The following is a 21122-nucleotide window of genomic DNA, read 5'->3' as shown; positions in this document are numbered from 1 at the left end:
TGTGGAAATTTTTCCAACCTACCAACGATCGTGGGAGAGAAGATATTTTCGTTTTGACTTTATTCGGACATGCGGTCGCGGTCCGAATCGAAGTAAACTATTTCCTCCCTTTTCTTGTGCCGGAAAAAAAATGTTAATAACTAAATAAAAAGGTAATCAAATAGAAAAAAATAAAAAAAAAAGCTATGGATAAAAATCAAGATTGATATTGCAAAAGAGGTGGCTAGCGTGAACTTTGTGAAGATAAAAAAACTCTATTGACCTGACGGAATTTAAGTACAAAAGAAAAAAACCAAGAAAGAAAGGAAAAAAAAAACAAAATGGTCAAAAGCGAATATGCGAAAAAGAATTATGTGATAGAAGGAAAAAATTTACTGAGAAGATAGGCAAAGCAAAGGTAGGAAATTAAAAGAGAATCAAGTAGTTTTGGTCAAAATAAAAACAAAAAAATAAAAACGCCATTACCTACAAAAAGGAAAAATAGCCGAATTGGGGCTTGGTGACATACATATATGTGTCTATATACACATATATTCACAAATGTACTTAAAATTTAACAAGAATTTTACGATATTGAAAGTGAGATATTAATATTAGGGTGCAAAAAAAGATAAAAAAATTAAAAATGAAACCAAACAAAAATTATTAAACTAAATTACTCTACGGCTAACTCAATAGTATTCAATAGAACAGACTAATAAGAAAAAAACGCAATTCAAACCAAAAAAAAAATGCCCACAAGAAAATAGATAAGTAATTTTTGATCTCTGCTCGGCAGTAGCTCGAGACTTGCTCCTCCTCCCCTCTTCGATATTCTCCTCTGCTGCAATAAATGTATCATCCAAAATCCTCCTTGGTGCCGGGACAGGCGCGAATGGAGGCTCTACCTGTCTCTTCGTGATTTTCGGCACCGTACTGATGTTTCTTCTTCTTCCTCTCACTTAATATTAGTCTGTTAGGTTGTGTCTTTGTGCTGATATGCACTTCAGCCTGGCTTCCTAATCAGAGGGGAAACAAAATAACTTAGGGACCACAATATAAAGGACTCAGAAAAAAAAATTAAGGGATGCATGTGTACTAACTTATCATTTTATTCAAATATTATTTTATTTTATGTATTTAATTTCACTTTATTTTTACTTCATTTAATTAAAATTTTTTGTTATTTTTTTATTTTATTTTCATTTTAATTTTACTTTAATTTAATTTAATTTTATTTTTAATTTTATGTTATTTTATTTTAATTTTATTTAAACTTTATTTTAATTTTATTAAAATTTTATGTCAACTGTATTTTATTTTCATTTTAGGGAAATTATTTTAAATATTACTTAATATGCACATTATCATTAGAAATTTGGTATTTTATTATTATTTCGCAGTTTTATTTTATTGTATCATTTTATATGATTATTTAATATTAATTTATTAATTTTTTTTCATTTTATTTTTGATTTATTTTCACTATTTAATTCACATGCACAGGGGTTTAGAAAAAAGGGCTTCACTGGACTCACCTATTAAGCTGCTGGACAGGGTACGGGATATTGGTTCCTTATCTTGGGCCGCTACTTGTAGGCCCGTTAACACGGAAAACGGGAAAAGAAAAAAACCAAACTAAAAAACCTTTGGCACTTTAAAATAAATTTTACTAAACACTTTCGTTTATGTTCAAGTCACTTTGGATATTGAAAGAAGCCGTTTGCTCATTTCGTAAGCAATCCCCACAAGCTGAAAGTTTCCCGTTTTCCTTTTTCACTCAAAGACGAAGGACCCAACACACACAATCTGACATTGGCGGGATACGGTATCTACAAATTTACACGAACTATCTCCACATATACTAACAGATACATATTCGTACATCTCTATACATGTGTTTGCTTTCTACCAGTTACTAACACATGTATACATAGCTCTGTTGGCGTAAGCACACAGATACTTACGTAGATGTTCGATTATGATTAACCCTGCATTAACCAACAGGCTGCCGCTACAGGCCCGCATCCGCCGATGTTGCTTGCAACATGGAGCGTGGGCGTAAAAAAAACTCAAAGCGCAGTCTGTAATCCCTTTCCCTTGATGCGCCTGACGTGTGGCCTCGTCCCACGACCTAAAGCCGGGCTATCCCCTTTCCTCTCGATTATTCAGGGTCTAGGTTAAACTCGTATAGGTACAGCACGCAGAATTATTAAATTTTCTACTACTTAACTAATATCACAGATGTATGCTTATTTTACGGACAAGAAGCGCATGCGTGTTACATCTAAAGTTATATCACTGGTAAGTATCTAGGCCTATATCACAGTTATGCATCTAAATCTATATCACAGTTCTTAGTCAGTTAGTAGGAGAAACTATCACAAAGTAAAAGAATTAAAATAAATAAAAAGGATATATAAATAATAAAAAATAAATAAATAAATAAGTAAGTCAGTAAGGTCAAGTATACAAATAGTCATAAATATAAATAATTGCAAAAATAATTACTTTGGTGGTCAAGTCAAAAACTAAGCTAGAACACATAACACATATCTACCTTCAACATATAACCACACACTAACATTCAACATGTAATTAAGCAACAAAGATATCTTTAGCGTGGTATACGCCGATTTTCTTGCCACTTGTATCGCCGAGTTCATACATGGATTTACCAATTACTTTGAGGATTATACACTTTACTTGCTTAGGGGCAAGTTTCGCGTTGTAGTTATTTATTTGTGAACTCTGCTTGAAATTCCGGCGATATACCACTTGTCCGATTTGGAATTTCACTTCTTTGCTCCGAGTATTGTAAACCTTTTGGCTTCGCTCATGAGCTAGCTTCAATTCCCTCATAATAGTATCTCTTATTGCTTGTAATTTATCTGCTCGCGTATATATCTCTATATCCGAATCTTGAACGGGCCCTAATTTGCGACACACTTCATAGGATGCCGCATGTTGCATCATTGGCATGCCAAACGTGGCATAGTATGGTGCACAACCTATGGAAGTGTGTACCGCACTGCGCAGGGCAAAAGCTGCATCACTGATGCACTTATCCCAATTCTTTTGGTTCTCTTTAATAAATGACCTCACGATTTTTAGCACTGAGCGATTTACTCTCTCCGCTGCATTCCCTTGTGGAGAGGAGAAAGCCGTTCGGATGTGAGTTGTTCCATACTTCTCTAAAAATTTCGCGAAAATATCAGAGACAAATTGTTTGCCATTATCAGAATGCACGTATTCCGCGACTCCAAATATGTGAAAAACCTCTTTTTCTAAGAACTTAACTACTTCTACAGACGTGGCCTTACGCATAGGTTTTAAAAAGACGAACTTAGAAAAATGGTCAAGACACACAAATACATAAACATTTCCATCACACGTACGTGGGTATGGGCCCATAAAGTCAATACACAATCGTTGGAAAGGTCGTTCAGTTACGTGCTGCTTGCCAATGGGTGGTCGCTGGAAGGAATTTTGGGTCTTATTTCCTTTACAGACTTCACAATCTCTAACATATCTTTGCACATCGATTACCATACCAGGCCAGTAATATTTCTCGGGCTAACGTCTTATGGATGCCTCCGTGTCCCGCTGAAGGTGAGCTGTGAGAAGCATCCACCAATCATGCACACAGCTCCGATGGTACCCAGAGCTTCAAGGTCTGGTCCTGTTGAAGATCGTCCCCCCTGTCAAACTGTGTCCGTCTATAGACATATCCATCCGACACGCATAAGTCCGGAAGTTTGTCTTGGTTCTGTGTCACGGTCTTTGTAAGTTCGTCATACTCTTCAGTTTTAAAGTAGGGTGAGTCTAAGTCAGTGTCCATTAGTCTGTCTGATAGCGTAATTTCCTCAATGTGAGCCCGCGTATCTGGAACAACGTTAAGTGCTCCTTTCCGGTGTTCAATTTGGAAGTCGAAGGCCTGCAATTTTGAACTCCACCGCGCGAGTCTTCCAGACAGATCTTTCTGGTTCATCAACCATTTCAGACTCGCGTGATCAGTTATAATTGTGAACGGCAAACCTTCAACGTACGGCCTAAATCTTTTTACGCTTATCACCGCCGCGTAACACTCCAGCTCGGTAATGCTATAATTTCGCTGGGCTTTATTTAGTTTGGCGGAAATGTAAGCTATCGGTCGTTCGTTGTTCTCGTCGTCTAACTGAAAGAGTACCCCGCCCACTCCGTCTGTAGAAGCATAGCACTGGATGTAAAAACGTCTGCCGAAATCAGGGTGTACCATTACGGGAGCAGAAATAAGGCTCTGCTTTAGCCGCTCGAGCGACTTCCTCGCTTCGTCTGTCATCGTAAATTTCTTGATTTTATCTTTAGTGAGACAGTCGTGCAGCGGCGCTGCAATGGTCGCGTAATCTTGGATAAAGCGACGGTACCAGCCTGACATCCCTAGAAACCGTCGGAGCTGCTTTAGTGTTTTCGGTTCGGGGAAATTCCTCACAGCAGCAACCTTGTTCACATCGGTACGGATGCATCCATCGCCCACTACGTAGCCTAGGTATCTAACTTCTTTAAAACAAAATTTACTCTTTTCCACGTTAATGGTAAGGTTAGCCTCACGTAAACAGCTAGCGACCTTTTCCAACAAACATAAATGGGACGAAAAATCTACGGAGCATACCAACAAATCATCCAAATACACAAACACGGAATCACGTAAAGAAGCGGGTATAACCTTGTCCATGAGTCTACACATTCTTTGCGCTGCGTTACACAGTCCAAACGGCATGACTGTGTATTGGTATAGGGGACGCCCTGGCACTGTAAAAGCTGTCTTTTCTCTAGATTTCTTTTCGAGCGGTATTTGCCAAAAGGCATCCTTTAGGTCGATGGCCGAAATAAACCTAGTGTTTTGAAGCCGGCTGAGAATCCCGTCAATGTTCGGAAGTGGATAAGCGTCCTTTATAGTCCGCTCATTGACCTTCCTCGCGTCGAGGCAGAGACGCTTCTTTTCACCTTTTATCACCAGCGATACGGGAGAGCTCCAGCTACTATTGATCTCCTCAATCACCCCTAGACTCAGCATCCTGTCTAGTTCTTCAAAGACAAGTTTTTGAATAGCTGGTGATATTGGATAGTGCCTCTGTTTGACTGGGAGATTCTCATCCAGAACTTCGATTACATGTTCTTCTACGTTGGTTTTCCCTAACCCCAAAACAGCAAATGATGGGAACTGCGCCTTGATCCCTTCTAAAGCCACAGTTTGCTCTCTCGTAAGGACATGCTGCATGGCATCAAAAGATAAATCGCCCTCGGCGGGTACAAGTTCTGCCACGGCAGTGTGGGTTGAACGCGTGCTAACCCCCCGACTAACAACATTTAGGTCGAAAGCCTGCCAAAAGTCTAGCCTCAAATAAACCTCTTGCTGGAGGCCTGGCACGATAAGGAACTCAAGGTCCTTATACACTCCATCCCAAAAGACAGACAGAGTGATAGCACCAACCACCGGCGTTTCGCCGCCATTCGCTGTACGTATATTGTGATTATTTAATGGGTTGATGCTACCCTCCCTGCCTTCTATCACCTTTCCATAATTTTTCCCTAGGCAACTCGCGCCAGCACCTGAATCCAGCAAGGCTAAGACATCCCTCATCCCTATCACCGATCTTCGTTTGAGCGAAAAAACGGCTGTCGCCCTTCAACGTGACAATTGTTGAAACTATTTTATTAAAAACTCTTTTCATGGTCTTTCTTTTTTCTCTCATTTTCTTTATTTCATTGTAATTCCTGCTTGTTTTCCTTGCTAACATTTCCTCACAAAAATTCGGTGTCTAGCGGCCTCATAATCCAACTTTCGTTGATGTAGACTTTTTGGCTCGACTTTCGATACCCCCGCATTTTCATTAGACAAACTACTATCAACCTTTTTTAAAATTTGGTAGCTGGGTTGGTCTCCGGGCAGTCTGTGCCCTGGCGAGATCTCCCGGCAATATCCGCTAGCTGGGAGTTTCCCTTACCCGCTTTGAATACACAAAAAGACATATCACCGACACACGAAAAACATACCATGTTATGGAAGGACGACTTACAATGATTCTCTTTCTTCAACTCGGACGGATTTTTAACAAAAAAGTCGACAGGCATACCACACGAAAAACATAACATGAGATGGAAAGGGGACGCACAAAAGGAATTGGTGGCGTGCTTGGGGTTACAAAAAGGCTTTATTTGAGACGCACTACCGGGCATTGACTGTGTTTGTTGTTGGAATGCTGCCTTCGGTTTCACATGATTAGCGATCGCGTCTACGGGTTTCCGGTTAATCCCCTCATCCCCAGGTGTCGCTTCGGGATATTCCAGTTCGTTGACCGGTTTAGCTCTGCTTCGGCTTTCTTTAATTAGCCGTTCCGCCCGCCTACATTCCGCCTTAAGCTCAGCCAGCGTTTCAATTTTAGATGCGAAGGTTAAGTTCGCAAGGTAGGGTTTCAGGTTTCCTCGGATTATTCCTACTAATTCTTTCTCTTTGATTTTTTTCCGCAGACGGAGTCAGGTTATGGACCTCACCGTAGAAGTCGTCGAACCCTTCCTGTGGCTGTTGTTTACGCTCCATAATTTCCCGTATTATCTCGTAATCGGACTCTGCTGTCTTGAAGTGGGCCAGAAGTTCAGCTTTAAGCTCTAAATACCCAAAATCGGGTTCTTCCGCATGATCTTCTAGAACTTGCCAGTACCACTTCAAGGCAGAGCCCGTTACGAGACAATGGAAGTCGGTGAAGAGCTGGAAGTGAGAGATATTGTGCTGCTGCAACTTCTCGATTCTGAAAATGAAGCTCTCCACCGTAATTCCCTTGCTTGTACCGTCAAACTTAACATGCCACTTGTCCAGGTCCAACTTCTTCCATCTCGGTGGGTCCTGGGTGTTCCTTTCGGTACCTGAAACCCCCCCTGCTGCATCTACATTGACACGCTGGTTGGCTGATTCATTCCTAACATTCCTCGTCTCTGGAGTAGATGCCCGCTGGGAATGGTGCCCTAACGCCTGTGTCGATGTCTCCATGTCAGCTACGCGTGTGCTGAGGTTCGAAACGTTATCTCGGATGTGGCGGACCTCGTTCATGTACTGCACCATAAGCTCGTTCTGTTGTGCCATCATTTGCATCATGTTGCTTAGTTGATCGATGTTGGCAGCTGTCGTACTGGCTCCGCTACTCTGAGGTTCCTAACCCCCAGCACCCGCGTTCACTGGTGGCTCCCTTCGCGTAGGGATTGCTCCTCCAGCTGCACCTGCAGTTGCACCCCCAACGGCACCAGACTCCTCCGTATCTGACGTTTCAAAAAGTTGGTCGATTTTCCTCGAAAAATTCAGACTACTATCCCCCTCGCTAAAATAAAAGCTGTCAGAAACTCGAACCCTAGGCGGACGGACGATTTCTTCCCTTACCGTACCGAATACCCGCGAAGTGCATCTGTTAAAAAAGTCTGTTGGTAAAAAATCCACAGGATGGGGTATGCCCGTATCGATCTGCGTGAAGATGGAACCAACGACTTGATTCTGCAGTGCCCTGCTCACGCTCCTTGTCGCCCTCTTATTCGCGTTGAATAATCCCAATCCACCAGCAACTCCTTCCGCTTCGTCACGCTTCTCCATACACGAAGGCAGACACTCAAGAAAACGGAAAACCTTCTCGAATTGCAGTGGGGTATTTGGACCACCAAATGTAGGTTTGCAAACAATAGGAAGATCTAACTGATATAGCAAAATCAAGATTTTGAAACGAAAAACTCAAAAAAAACTGTAGGGAGTAATGATATTTCGCCGCTCTTTAATATTTACTTCAAATATAGACAAAAAAAACTAAAAATGAAAAAATATAATCCAATAATTCAATAGTTTGTGGTTTAAACCACAAAATAAGAGAAGTGCTCAGCAAAAAAAAAATACGTAAGGAGGTATAAAGACTGCAATTTCAAAATCCAAAAAATAAAACTTATAAATAAAAACTAAAATGCAATTCAGCAAAGAGACTTCGAAATAAAATGCATTTTCAAATTGAATAATGTTGAATCCAGTAAGTAGATTGGAAATTTCAATTTCAACAAATATTTAACCGGAAATATAATATTTCAAAATGCCACTATCAAATATCAAAATAAAATTTGCAATGCAAAAAAATAAAAAAAAGTTCAATAATAAATATATATATATGTATAGTAAAATATCCGAAAATTTTAAAAAAGCTCAAATCAAAAAAAATTGTATTCGCATCAATTAAAGAGTATAAAAAAAAAATAAAAATAATGTTTTCAATAAAGAAAAATATACAGACCAGTAAAAATTGCAATGACAAAAAAAACAAATTCAAATTCAAAAATTTCAGATCTCAAAAGCATATATTTTAAAAATAATAGAAGTAAATAAAATATGGCTAAAGACGGAATCGAAGATCCAACTTCCTAAAAAAACGAACCTTCGATTCAAAAATATATAAAATAATGGCAGTAACAGCCGATACAAAAAATTGGAATTTTATAGGTTTATATGTATTCAAGCTTATAAATATGTATATAAATTTATAATGCAAATGGATATATATGTGTATCTGAGAGAATTCAATAAGCACTTATATACGTGTATTTATCCAGATATATGTATGTATATATATATGGATATATATATTTGTAAGTAGGTAAAAAGTATTAAAAGAGATGTTATGTTATTGTTGTTGTTGCAAAAAAAGTTATCAATTGATTTGACATTTGGTGTGTGTTGGTGTTGCACCTCGGCAAGGTCATAGTGGATGCAATCCGTCCGTCTGTAATCTGTCAAAGTCCAGGTCAACTGAATTCTTGTCGTCATTCCGTCCATTCAGCGTGGCACATCAGGCCTCGAAGGCATAGCCTAAAGCTTGGCTGCCACACTGCCGCAAACAGCTTTGGTACAGGCACGCTGTAAACCTCATGTACAAACAGTGCTGGACTGCTTGCACAGTAGCTTAAACAGCGGCCTGCCCTCGAAACGTCTCCCTACTATCATACTTGCTTTACCGCAGGATCCCACTTATACAAGCGTTGCAGCTTATATAAGGAACTCCTACGGTCGGCTAAGTATCCCCCCTCGTATTTGTTACAGTGGCACTAATCACATCGAACGTGTCCAAGTGATGTTGCCACTATAACGGTCGTCTGTCCAGTCGAAGAAAGAAGATTGTTAAAGAAAGTGACAGAGAAATCAAAACTAATTTTTAAAAATTGAATGAAGCAAAAAAAAAAAAATAAGGAAACTGAGAAATGGGCTATTGATGTTAAAATTAGTAAGTAAAAAAAAGTAAGTAAATAAAATTGCACATCGACAGACATTTGGGAAAAATAAAAATAAAAAAACTGGGCTATTCGTTGGGCGCCATTGTTGTAAAACTGACTGTTGGGGTAAGGCGGAGGTGGCATTTGGCATGCTGGCAAGCCCCTGCTAGCTCGTCGGGCGGGGTGAGTTTTTGCTCACTCGCCTTACCTACAGTTATACAAACAAAAAAAAAAGGTTCATGCCTGAAATCTACGAAAAGAAAAGGAAAGCTGGAATAAAAGGTCTGTCCGTGTCAGGTGGAGTCATCCCTCCCCTTCTGCGTATAACCTTGACGCAGCTTTGGGCGTTGCACTGACTCCGAAACTTTAGCAACGCCCCCTTAGCCTGACATGTGTCCGCGTCCGTCAATGTCCCATGTCCCTAATCTGTCTAGTCTGTCACGGTAACCTCACATCTACGTCTCCTCTAATACACCCTTGCAACACCCACACCAAATTGATGCCTAATTAACCTGACATTTTTGAAATGACTTCAACCCATAAAATAAGGTGTAAATAAAAAATAACTGGTAAATTCAACTTGTAGATCAATAAGGTTTATTTAACAAAACGAAATTAATTGGCAATAAACTAAAAAAAAAGAAAAAGGTGGAAATCCAATCGAAAAATATATTAAAAAAAAAGGTATTTACAATCCACAAAAAAAAATAACTATTTTATCAATGAAATTTATTTCTAATACTTAATTCAATTTCAACAAATTTAATCCAACTAATTCAAATAATTGGTAAAAAGGAAAATAATTAGACTAGGCCAATTTATATATACATATATATACGTATATAGATTAGTATATGTATGTACTTATATACCGCTTTATACTTTTATAAATGAAAAAAAACTTCAAGATGAAAATATGAAAAAAAGCCAAAACGATCAAAATAAAGAGGGCAAGATAATAAAAATCCAAGGGTAAATGATTAATAAGAAAAAAAGGGAACTTTTAAAGTCACGGTTCGCGAGGACTAGAAAAAAAATTGTCAAAGCACCAAAATCAAAAGTCGGATTTATCGTACCGCCACTGTTATGCATACGCTCAATTGTATGGTATATATATATATGTTTATGTATATACATAGTGTAAGAAAACATTATCATAACTTAATAACTAGCACTCAACGATCTATCCAGAAACGAAGGCGCCTGCGTCGAAGAGAGAGGGGTTGGCTGAAAAGTTAAAAGGGCATACATAAACTGACATATACCTATGAGCGGATTCAATGTGGAAATTTTTCCAACCTACCAACGATCGTGGGAGAGAAGATATTTTCGTTTTGACTTTATTCGGACATGCGGTCGCGGTCCGAATCGAAGTAAAATATTTCCTCCCTTTTCTTGTGCCGGAAAAAAAAAATGTTAATAACTAAATAAAAAGGTAATCAAATAGAAAAAAATAAAAAAAAGCTATGGATAAAAATCAAGATTGATATTGCAAAAGAGGTGGCTAGCGTGAACTTTGTGAAGATAAAAAAAACTCTATTGACCTGACGGAATTTAAGTACATAAGAAAAAAACCAAGAAAGAAAGGAAACAAAAAACAAAATGGTCAAAAGCGAATATGCGAAAAAGAATTATGTGATAGAAGGAAAAAATTTACTGAGAAGATAGGCAAAGCAAAGGTAGGAAATTAAAAGAGAATCAAGTGGTTTTGGTCAAAATAAAAACAAAAAAATAAAAACGCCATTACCTACAAAAAGGAAAAATAGCCGAATTGGGGCTTGGTGACATACATATATGTGTCTATATACACATAAATTCACATATGTACTTAAAATTTAACAAGAATTTTACGAAATTGAAAGTGAGATATTAATATTAGGGTGCAAAAAAAGATAAAAAAATTAAAAATTAAAAATGAAACCAAACAAAAATTATTCAACTAAATTACTCTACGGCTAACTCAATAGTATTCAATAGAACAGACTAATAAAAAAAAACGCAATTCAAACCAAAAAAAAAAAATGCCCACAAGAAAATAGATAAGTAATTTTTGATCTCTGCTCGGCAGTAGCTCGAGACTTGCTCCTCCTCCCCTCTTCGATATTCTCCTCTGCTGCAATAAATGTATCATCCAAAATCCTCTTTGGTGCCGGGACAGGCGCGAATGGAGGCTCTACCTGTCTCTTTGTGATTTCCGGCACCGTACTGTGTTTCTTCTTCTTCCTCTCACTTAATATTAGTCTGTTAGGTTGTGTCTTTGTGCTGATATGCACTTCAGCCTGGCTTCCTAATCAGAGGGGAAACAAAATAACTTAGGGACCACAATATAAAGGAATCAGAAAAAAAATTAAGGGATGCATGTGTACTAACTTATCATTTTATTCAAATATTATTTTTATTTTATGTATTTAATTTCACTTAATTTTTACTTCATTTAGTTAAAATTTTTTGTTATTTTTTTATATTATTTTCATTTTAATTTTACTTTAATTTAATTTTATTTTAATTTTATTTTATCTTATTTTATTTTATTTTTAATTTTATGCTACTTTATTTTAATTTTATTTAAACTTTATTTTAATTTTATTAAAATTATGTTTTAACTGTATTTTATTTTCATTTTAGGGAAATTATTTTTAAATATTACTTAATATGCACATTATCATTAGAAATTTGGTATTTTATTATTATTTCGCAGTTTTATTTTATTGTATCATTTTATATGATTATTTTATATTAATTTATTAATTTTTTTTTAAATTTTATTTTTGATTTATTTTCACTATTTAATTCACATGCACAGGGGTTTAGAAAAAAGGGCTTCACTGGACTCACCTATTAAGCTGCTGGACAGGGTACGGAATATTGGTTCCTTATCTTGGGCCGCTACTTGTAGGCCCGTTAACACGGAAAACGGGAAAAGAAAAAAACCAAACTAAAAAACCTTTGGCACTTTAAAATAAATTTTACTAAACAATTTCGTTTATGTTCAAGTCACTTTGGATATTGAAAGAAGCCGTTTGCTCATTTCGTAAGCAATCCCCACAAGCTGAAAGTTTCCCGTTTTCCTTTTTCACTCAAAGACGAAGAACCCAACACACACAATCTGACATTGGCGGGATACGGTATCTACAAATTTACACGAACTATCTCCACATATACTAACAGATACATATTCGTACATCTCTATACATGTGTTTGCTTTCTACCAGTTACTAACACATGTATACATAGCTCTGTTGGCGTAAGCACACAGATACCTACGTAGATGTTCGAATATGATTAACCCTGCATTAACCAACAGGCTGCCGCTACAAGTCCATTTTGTACCACTCGCTATCGATATTGTCTTACTAATAAAAAAAATTATTTCGAGAATGTAAATTTGTGTGAATAAAGTTATTTATTAATAAGAATCAAATTATTTTCACGAGTATTAATTTCTGTTGAACGGCCAGTTCAACCTAACCTAACCCATTAAAAATTTTTAATTGCATTGCAAAAGACAACTAATATTTATAATCAAAATGTGTGCTACTTTTATTCCAAAGTTCGGTGGTGGTGTCCATTGGAAGAACTTTAATTCGCTTTTGCAAAGATTATTATTGTCAATGGCGACAAAAAGTTATTCTGTTATTAATTCGGTTTTGTAAAGAGAATTAAAGTCAATGGCGTTGATTCCAACATAGTTCTGACATAAATTCTCTTTCGAATTTGGAATTAATGTCATTGACATTAGTTCTCCTTCCAAAGCGAATTAATGTCAACTGACGCTAATTCCATTAACACTATTACGTGTCACCTAAGAATGTAGATACCCATGATTCAATCACAAGAGGTTTGTTCGGCTGACAAATATTTTGACAATTGCAGCCAATTTGCTCCCAAATCGAGTTGACATCTGTTAACTGTGTTGTTACTTTACGATTTTTCGAAAAATATTAGTAGTAGAAATAGGAAGCAATTAATTTATATATAACAGATAAGTACTGAACTGCATAATTCCTTAGAATATTTTTTTTTATTTTATGACCATTTAACCATGACATGATCTATTAGTGGGACTGAACATAGGTTTTATGAAAAGTACGGACACCAATGTATCGTGCACTTTCGTAAATCTATGAATATACGAAATCTAAACCAACTCAAAATTCATCGTTAAACGTCAAAAACACGACTAGTAAATCGCTTCATGTATAAATTTCATTAGTAAATAATGGCGATGCCATAACGAGATGTACTCATTGATCGTGTTAATTTATTCATCCCGTATGATCGGAACATTCGTCTGTATTTAAGAATTTGTGGAATCGTTTTATATTTGGAATATTATGTATATACTTATTTGGAATATTCGGACCTCGTGAGGTAGTAGCAAACAAACGTGTTCCGAATATTCTAAATTAACGGTTTATCCGGAAGACTTCCATGAATACTTAAACGGAAAAGAGCTTTCCGAAATTTCAAAATAAAAAGGTAAATACTACCTGTGTAGCAGGACCGCACAAAATATCAACTCTTCTGCCAAAGTCAAGGCCGGAATATAAAGTTCTATGTCAATAAACCATTTTCTTAAACTTTTTTTTGTCAGTTCATTGCGGCTGCTTCCAATTCGAAATCGTCCTATCTCAAAATACTTTTCAAAAATTTCCCATTTCAGGATTTGTCACAAAAACGATCTATATCGGAATTAGGTTGAAGAACGCCTTATCTCACAATGATTTTCCTTAACTCCCTCTTATGTCAAAATGCATTGAACTTATGCTCAGATAGGGTGCTTTTGAAACAAATTTTGAGATAGTGTATTTTTGAGTAAAATTCTGACGTACGGAATCCTTCAAACAAATTCTGAAAGAATGACCAAACAAACAACTATATATAAATTCACGAAATATTTAGTAGAAAATTAGTTATTTCCACCAAAACCTGTTGGCATTTTAAAATTTATTATCACGGCTAATATACTACTAAAGGTACTTTTCTAATAAAATTTTCGCTGAGGGGGATTGAATTATTCCCCTTTTTCCTTATATCGTAAAAGCAACACGTCCAGAATTTTAAACTTGGAAGTGTCAAAGCTCTGTGATCACTGGAGAACAAACCTATAGTAATTGAATCATGGTAGATACCTACATTTTAATTAGGACGGCAGCATAAAATTCATTTACTTACTCATTTGTTCTTGTTCCGAAATTCACGCCACCGCTCGTTCGGAACTCGGGTAAGTGAGAATCGAATTTCACCTCAGAGGTTGCAATAACTTCTAGCTTGGAAGATAGCTGAACCGCTTTGAGCTAAAAGAAAAATTACGTGATTATTTTTCAAAAAAATTTAAATGTTAATAAGGCCCTTATGTCTATTTTTAAGTGGCGTACATGTGATTGAACGATACAAGTACTAAGTGAGTAGTATCGATAATTTTCCAAAAAATGCTCGAGTATTTCGTACTCGATGCTTTTTTCCAAGTACTAAGTAAAGTATCGATACTTTACCTCGATAAATTTCCCCGACACTTCACCAAGTGCCGATGGTCTACATGTTTAAGATCAACATAGTTCAGTCAATTAACACCAGGACCGACGAGAGGGAGGCGGGGGATTCCCCCGGGCCCGGGGTTTCTCAAGGGGCCCGCGATTTAGAGGTACTAAGCCATTTTGTTGTAATTCAGGAGAGTCTTTAGTTGTTCCATGTGCAAATTTTAAGCCGAATTTCAAAAGCAAATAATATTGATAATGACATTTTCCTGGGCCTGAGGAGACAATAAAAACATCAAACACAAATGTGTTTCTCAGGGGCCCGCGATTTAGAGGTACTAAGAAACTTTTTTAATTCAGGAGAGTATTTAGTTGTTCCATGTGGAAATTTTAAGCCGAATTTGAAAAGCAACGAATATTGATAATGATTTTTTGCCTGGGCCTGAAGAGACGATAAAAATATCAAACAGAAATGTATGTTTACATGAATCCGAAATCGTAAAGTTTTCGCGGTGACACTGATGAAGGTTCATCTTCAAAAAGTCTAGATTATTTAGACGACTTCGATATCGGTACCGTGAATAATGAGTTTTTGCGATCAGAAGAAGTCAACGAAATAATTCGTCGAGGTCATCAAAAGTGTCCTGTTATTTTTCCACGTGATTGTCATGACGAGGCATTTCCTATCTCGTCGTTAAACAGAACCTTGCCAAATGGAGAGAAAGTGGAACGTAACTGGTTAGTGTGGAGTGCAAGTAGCAATGCTTTTTATTGCCTACCAAATCGTCTATTAAGCAGCAATACTTTAAATGAACCTAAAATTTGTTCTGCGGATATTCGAAATTCCAGATATGGAAGAAGCTATACGATAAACTGCTATCACCCGAAAATGCTGAAGATCACATTGAATGTTATATTCAATGGCGATCTTTACAAAATCTAATTCAAAAGGAGGCTACAATTGATACACTTATCAATGACCAGCTAATCACTGAAACGCAAAAGTGGAAAGAAATTTTATATAGAATTTTGGACACTATTTTATTTTTGGGTAAAAGAGGCCTAGCTTTCAAAGGCGAAAGTATATACCTTGGTGAACGAAACGATGGAAATATTTTGGGCATCTAAGATCTCATAAGCCAATACGATGCGATACTTAAAGATCATTTGGAGAAACTTAGGATTTCACAACAGCAGCACAAACGTTTACAAGTTCACTATCTTTCCCCAGACATTCAGAAAGAGTTTATAGAAACTTGTGCAAAGCACGTGAGGGAAACTATATTAGATCAAGGCAAGAAAGCCAAGTATTTTGCTATTATCGTTGATGCTATGCCTGATGCTAGTCACGTTGACTACATTCATTTTGCGCTAACTCCATTTCAATTCGAAAGCACCAAATTTTGCAATTCAAGAAAGGGTTTTGGCTTTGGTGAATTGTAACCAAAAAACTGGTCAGAAAATCGCTGATCTAATTTGTCATACTTGATTGAAGATTGTCGTGCACAAGGGTACGATAACGGCGCCAATATGAAAGGAGCTTACAACGGAGCACTACGTCACATTCTCGACAAGAACTCGAATACTGATTACTCGCCTCGTGTAACCCATAGTCTCAATTTATGTGGTGTTGATGCTGCAGAATGTTGTACGGCTGCAATTACTTTCTTCGAAGTTGTACAAAAATATTTTACTATTTTCAGCAGCAGATGGGAGATCCTCAAAAAAAATGTACCGAGCTCTCTTCATAGTCTTTCAGACAAAAGCCAAATCTGACTGCGCAAGCATACGGAGATGTTACCGGCATTCTCAAGTACATCAACAAGTTCGAATGTATCTTGCTGTCCTCAATTTGGTTCAAAATACTGACTACCATTAATGAAAGAATCGTGGTCCTCCAAGCTAGAGACGTCAACATAGATGTTGAGGTCCGACATCTAGATGCCATATTAGCTGATTTGAAGTTGATAAGGAACCAATGGGAAACAATTTTAAACGAATGCAAAACAGTTGCTATTCAATTGAACATCTCGCCATAGTTTCCGGACATTCGAAAGATAAAACCCAAAAGACGTTCTGAAGATAATTTAAATGAGATTATTACGAATGATTCAGAGTCTGATTTTAAAAACAATACATTCCTGGTGATCGAGATCGTAATCACTGGCATTACTGAACGATTTGCAGCTACGAGAAATTTGAGCGAGACGTTTTCCCTTTTGTGGAAATTTGAAGACATGGATGAAACTACGGTTCGGGCGAGCGCAGCAAAATGTGTCGAAAAATACAAGTCGGACATTTCTCAAAGCTTAGAATGCGAAATAATTCACTTGAAACACATTTACGAAGCAAATTTTGATAAAGGTCTGTCACCATTGGAATTGCTAAATGCCATCTATGTTCAAAATCTCTGTACAATTTTCCCCAACATTTGTGTTGCTTTACGTATCTTTTGCACTATACCTGTCACTGTAGCTAGTGCAGAACGTTCCTTCAGCGTCCTTTCAAGAATCAAAAACTTTCATAGATCGTGTTCATCTCAAGAGCGAGTTTCAGGACTTGCCACGCTTTGTGTTAAATCCGTTTTGGCAAGACAGTTAAAGTTTGATATTATTATAAAAATTTTGCAGCGAAAAAAGCAAGTAAAGCCACTCTTTGATATCCGAACTTTCTATATTGAATAAATTAAATTTATAATCACCATTAAATCTATCAGAAATATACTAAATTTTACCAAATAACTAGAAAAGATTATGTGAAACAATATGTGGCTGTTAAAAGAGAATTTTATTTCTACGCTACAATAAAATAGTATAAATAGTAAATATTCTGTGTTAATTTTATTGTCAGCTCTTAGTCCAAAAATCATTTAGTTGATGTGGCAAAAAAATTTTTTGATGTAATCTATCAATAATGATTCATGAATGAGACGTCATTAATTCAAGTTAATCAAACGTATTATTGGATTTTTTATAGAGGGCCCGTTAATTTGTTAGTCCCGGGCCCGGATTTTCTCTCTACGGCCGCGATTAACACCATGGCCCGTAATCATAGTCGCTGACTAAAATACTCTTTAGTTAAAATCTTGCCTAAAATTAAAAATGGGATTTAAAATTTTGGTCTGCCATAGACATATTAAACGCAGTTTCCAGCTAAAATAAGCATGGACAGGGTAACCGCATGAAAAAAGGTATTGATTGGCGGTATGTAGAAATTTTAAAAGTACACCGTTCCTTACAACCGTGGTTACTTGACTACACGTGTAAAAAATGATAATTTTTTACTTGACAAAAACTGTTACAATACCACAAAAATTGTCAAAGGAGTACCTGAAAACGCGTTTTGATCATAATCCGGTGGCGGATAATTATCATTCAATTCTATTTAAAAGTTATTAGCAAACGTTTTGTAAAAATTCGCTGTTTTTTAGCAGCCGTCAATTTAAAATTATTTGAAGAAAATTTACTTAATTTCGTTATTAAAAGCGGATTTGAGCTCCTTAAAGCAAAGGAAGCAACAAGGCTATCCACCCATACACTCTTATTCATGTTGAATAGTTTATATAGTTTGTAAGAATGTTGTAAAAAAAGTTGTTTGCATTAAGACAGGTGTGACGGCCAAAAAAATGCAAACCTTAAATGTTAGGTGGCCCTAACCGTTAAAGCCGTTTAATTTAAGAGACCCGAAACCGAATAGGGATATCTCTAACCTCGATACTAATAAGAATGCAGGACATTCAATGATAATCAGATTAAATCAAATTTAGGTTTGTCTTGGCAAAGTCAGCATAAATAAACGGAGTTTAGTATAGTTTTCCATAGGAAAGAAGTGACCTAGAATGTTGAGCCATTGTACATGGACCTGCAAAGTGTAAGTCCCTTTTACATTAGAAAATCATTGAACTCTTCATTGATAAGGGAGGGAAATAGTACAACAGCGCCCGTACCAAGCAGTTCTTAAATTTTTGTTGCTAATTCCTGTCTTTTTCCGTGTTTTATTTCACGCTTTCTTTTAAGAGGAATTGGCAAATGTAAAGGGGAATAGAAGACACAAAAGGAAATGCGAGCAGAATTGAATTCAAGAATTCTGTTATTTAATTCAATAACTAGAAGTCGGAAATAAGAACATGTTCTTTTATTAATAGATATTCACAAAAAACCGAATAATTACCCTCAAACGGCTGCGAAATTGGTGAAAATTGTATTAGCGCGTAACGCCTTTTTAGTTAGTTCTTTTCTGTGTACAACAATATCACCAAAATTACATTAACCACATGAAAGTCTTAATTTTTTTTTTTTTGCAAAAATATCTTAACAAAGTAAAATTTTATTTTGCCGCCTTTGGATTATTGCTTCCGAAATTAAAACGCGTAATTTGACACCTCTCCCGAAATTTTTTGACATGTATTAAAAATCGACGCCTGTGGTAAATAATTCCTTCCATTGAATATTTATTTCTAAATTTAATGCCAAAATCAGTATAGGATGCTACTTTCCCCTCAAAAGACACTAAAATATCAAAACTCACAAATATCTTTGAATGAGGAATAGTCTTAATTAAAGATTTCGCATATGTGGAGCCAAGTAACCATCCCACATTTTAAGATTGTGTAATTTTCGTCACAAACATATTAATACGCATTCTAGGTAAAATAAATTAGCTCCTGACGTTAATTTGCTTGTCTACACTTCCATTTACGTTCATCGCGTTTAAATAACAAATTGTTTAATTTATCGCAACTTTTGACAGCAACCCACCAACTTAAAACCTGTTTTAATAAATTAAAATCGGGCTCGTCATTTTAAATTTAAAATACTTTTTTAGAGATAAAATAGTGTTTAAGTGGACTATAACAGACTGAAAATGATATTAAATTTAGAACCATGTTTAAGCCAATAAAACTCTATTTTAAAAAACGCCTTTATTATTTTATTGCCGACGTTTCGACCGTTCATTGTGGTCTTCTTCAGGGCCTAGTTACAATTTTAAAGAAATTAAAATAACTCAATTTAGTTTCACAGTTCTATAGAATTAAAGTTACATATATATATGGACATTCAATTGACAAGCATTTCTTACTTAAAAATCTCTGCGTTCTTCTTCGTCAGGTTTTTCTTTATATATATGTGTTTTGAAATAAAACATAGTCACTTTAATACTCAATTAAGGGAACGGAAATTAGTTTACAATTTAAAATTACTATTTTCAATAGACAACCCACAATTTATATTTCAAACTCTAATTTGTATGTAAGTACATATGTATACATATTTGACGTTTGTTGATCACCGGCGAATTCATGCTTGATGGGTTATTGCAGTTTCATTTTAGTATACACGCATAGATGTCGCTAATATTTCTTGCTTCTATACTTCTTTTGTTTACACATTGTTTGCCTGCTGACAAGAAAAGTATGTGCTAGGACATTTCTCAACATTACAGGTTCCTCCCTTCTCTTACCTCTTTAGGGAGATTCTGAAGCTGATATACGTATGATCGAAGAAGGATGGCCTAGCAAGAACTATCAAATCATACCTTGATATATCACGCATTGTGGTCATTTGCATCCGCGCCTATGACCAACCGTCCTTTGAGCCCTTCGTCCTATACTAGCGTCTTGCACTCCACCGGTGGACCCTCCGCAGTATGGGCCATAACAGGATGCCAGGATAACAGGATGCCTGCTTATTCTTCTGCTCGACGACCACCACTGCGAGGTCCTCAGTAGTGTAATTAGGCAGCATATATGAATGCAGCTGTTTGCTTACCATGACTGCACCTCATACCCTTCCTTCTGTATGCGCGTAGAAAACGCCAAATCCGCGCGCGCTGACCACCAAACTTTTCCTCCCGATGAGAGCCCGAGGTCGCCCGGTGTCGGGAAGGCTCCGTTGGAAAACGGCCGAATATATCCCCTGACTGCATATCGTCCAATAGACAGTTACGGACCCAACTGAGCCAAACAAAACTTAAGTTCATTTTTGTATTCGTATGGTAACTCTTATTTTATTGTAACTTGAATTCTTATACCACTGTGAATATTGTAAAATTCAATTCTTTATATTATTGGCCCTTTCCGGTTCTTTTAAAAACGAACGGAGGAAGAGAAGCACGAATAAGTAAGAGGGAGATTTTGTTAAATTATATTCTATTAATCAATAACATTTTTCCAGATATTAAAACGCTACAAATTTTAGAAGTGCATATAAATTGTTGTTTTTAATATATTTGTGTTCTTATTCCACTGAAGAAATTTTTAATATTTATTCTAAAACGCATGTCACGATACAATTTGCGAAACAGAATAGTTTGTTCAACCGATAGTGCAAGCATAGATATGACAAATTCCGAACATAACTCAGAAAATGAGGAGGGGGTGGATCCAACCGTAATCGA

General features: G+C 36.4%; 1 protein-coding gene across 5 annotated transcripts in view; it reads right to left on the bottom strand.

Annotated features, from left to right (window-relative positions):
* The window catches only part of LOC137237028 (xylulose kinase), a 1135242-nt gene that overhangs the window by 979214 nt on the left and 134906 nt on the right, over positions 1 to 21122 (bottom strand). For 4 of the 5 annotated variants that reach the window (XR_010948766.1, XM_067760167.1, XM_067760168.1 and 1 more), the window contains one exon: positions 14425 to 14546. The exons of the other annotated variant lie outside the window; for it this stretch is intronic. Coding sequence is in view for 1 of the 4 variants with exons in the window: in XM_067760167.1 (XP_067616268.1) it covers positions 14425 to 14546 (122 nt within the window). In the remaining 3 variants the exon portion in view is untranslated. The remainder of the gene's footprint in view (positions 1 to 14424; positions 14547 to 21122) is intronic. 5 annotated transcript variants of the gene reach the window in all.

This window comes from Eurosta solidaginis, chromosome 1 (assembly GCF_040869045.1).
Source record: "Eurosta solidaginis isolate ZX-2024a chromosome 1, ASM4086904v1, whole genome shotgun sequence".
Classification (NCBI taxonomy): Eukaryota; Metazoa; Arthropoda; class Insecta; order Diptera; family Tephritidae; genus Eurosta; species Eurosta solidaginis.
This window is presented reverse-complemented; position numbering and strand designations above follow the sequence as displayed.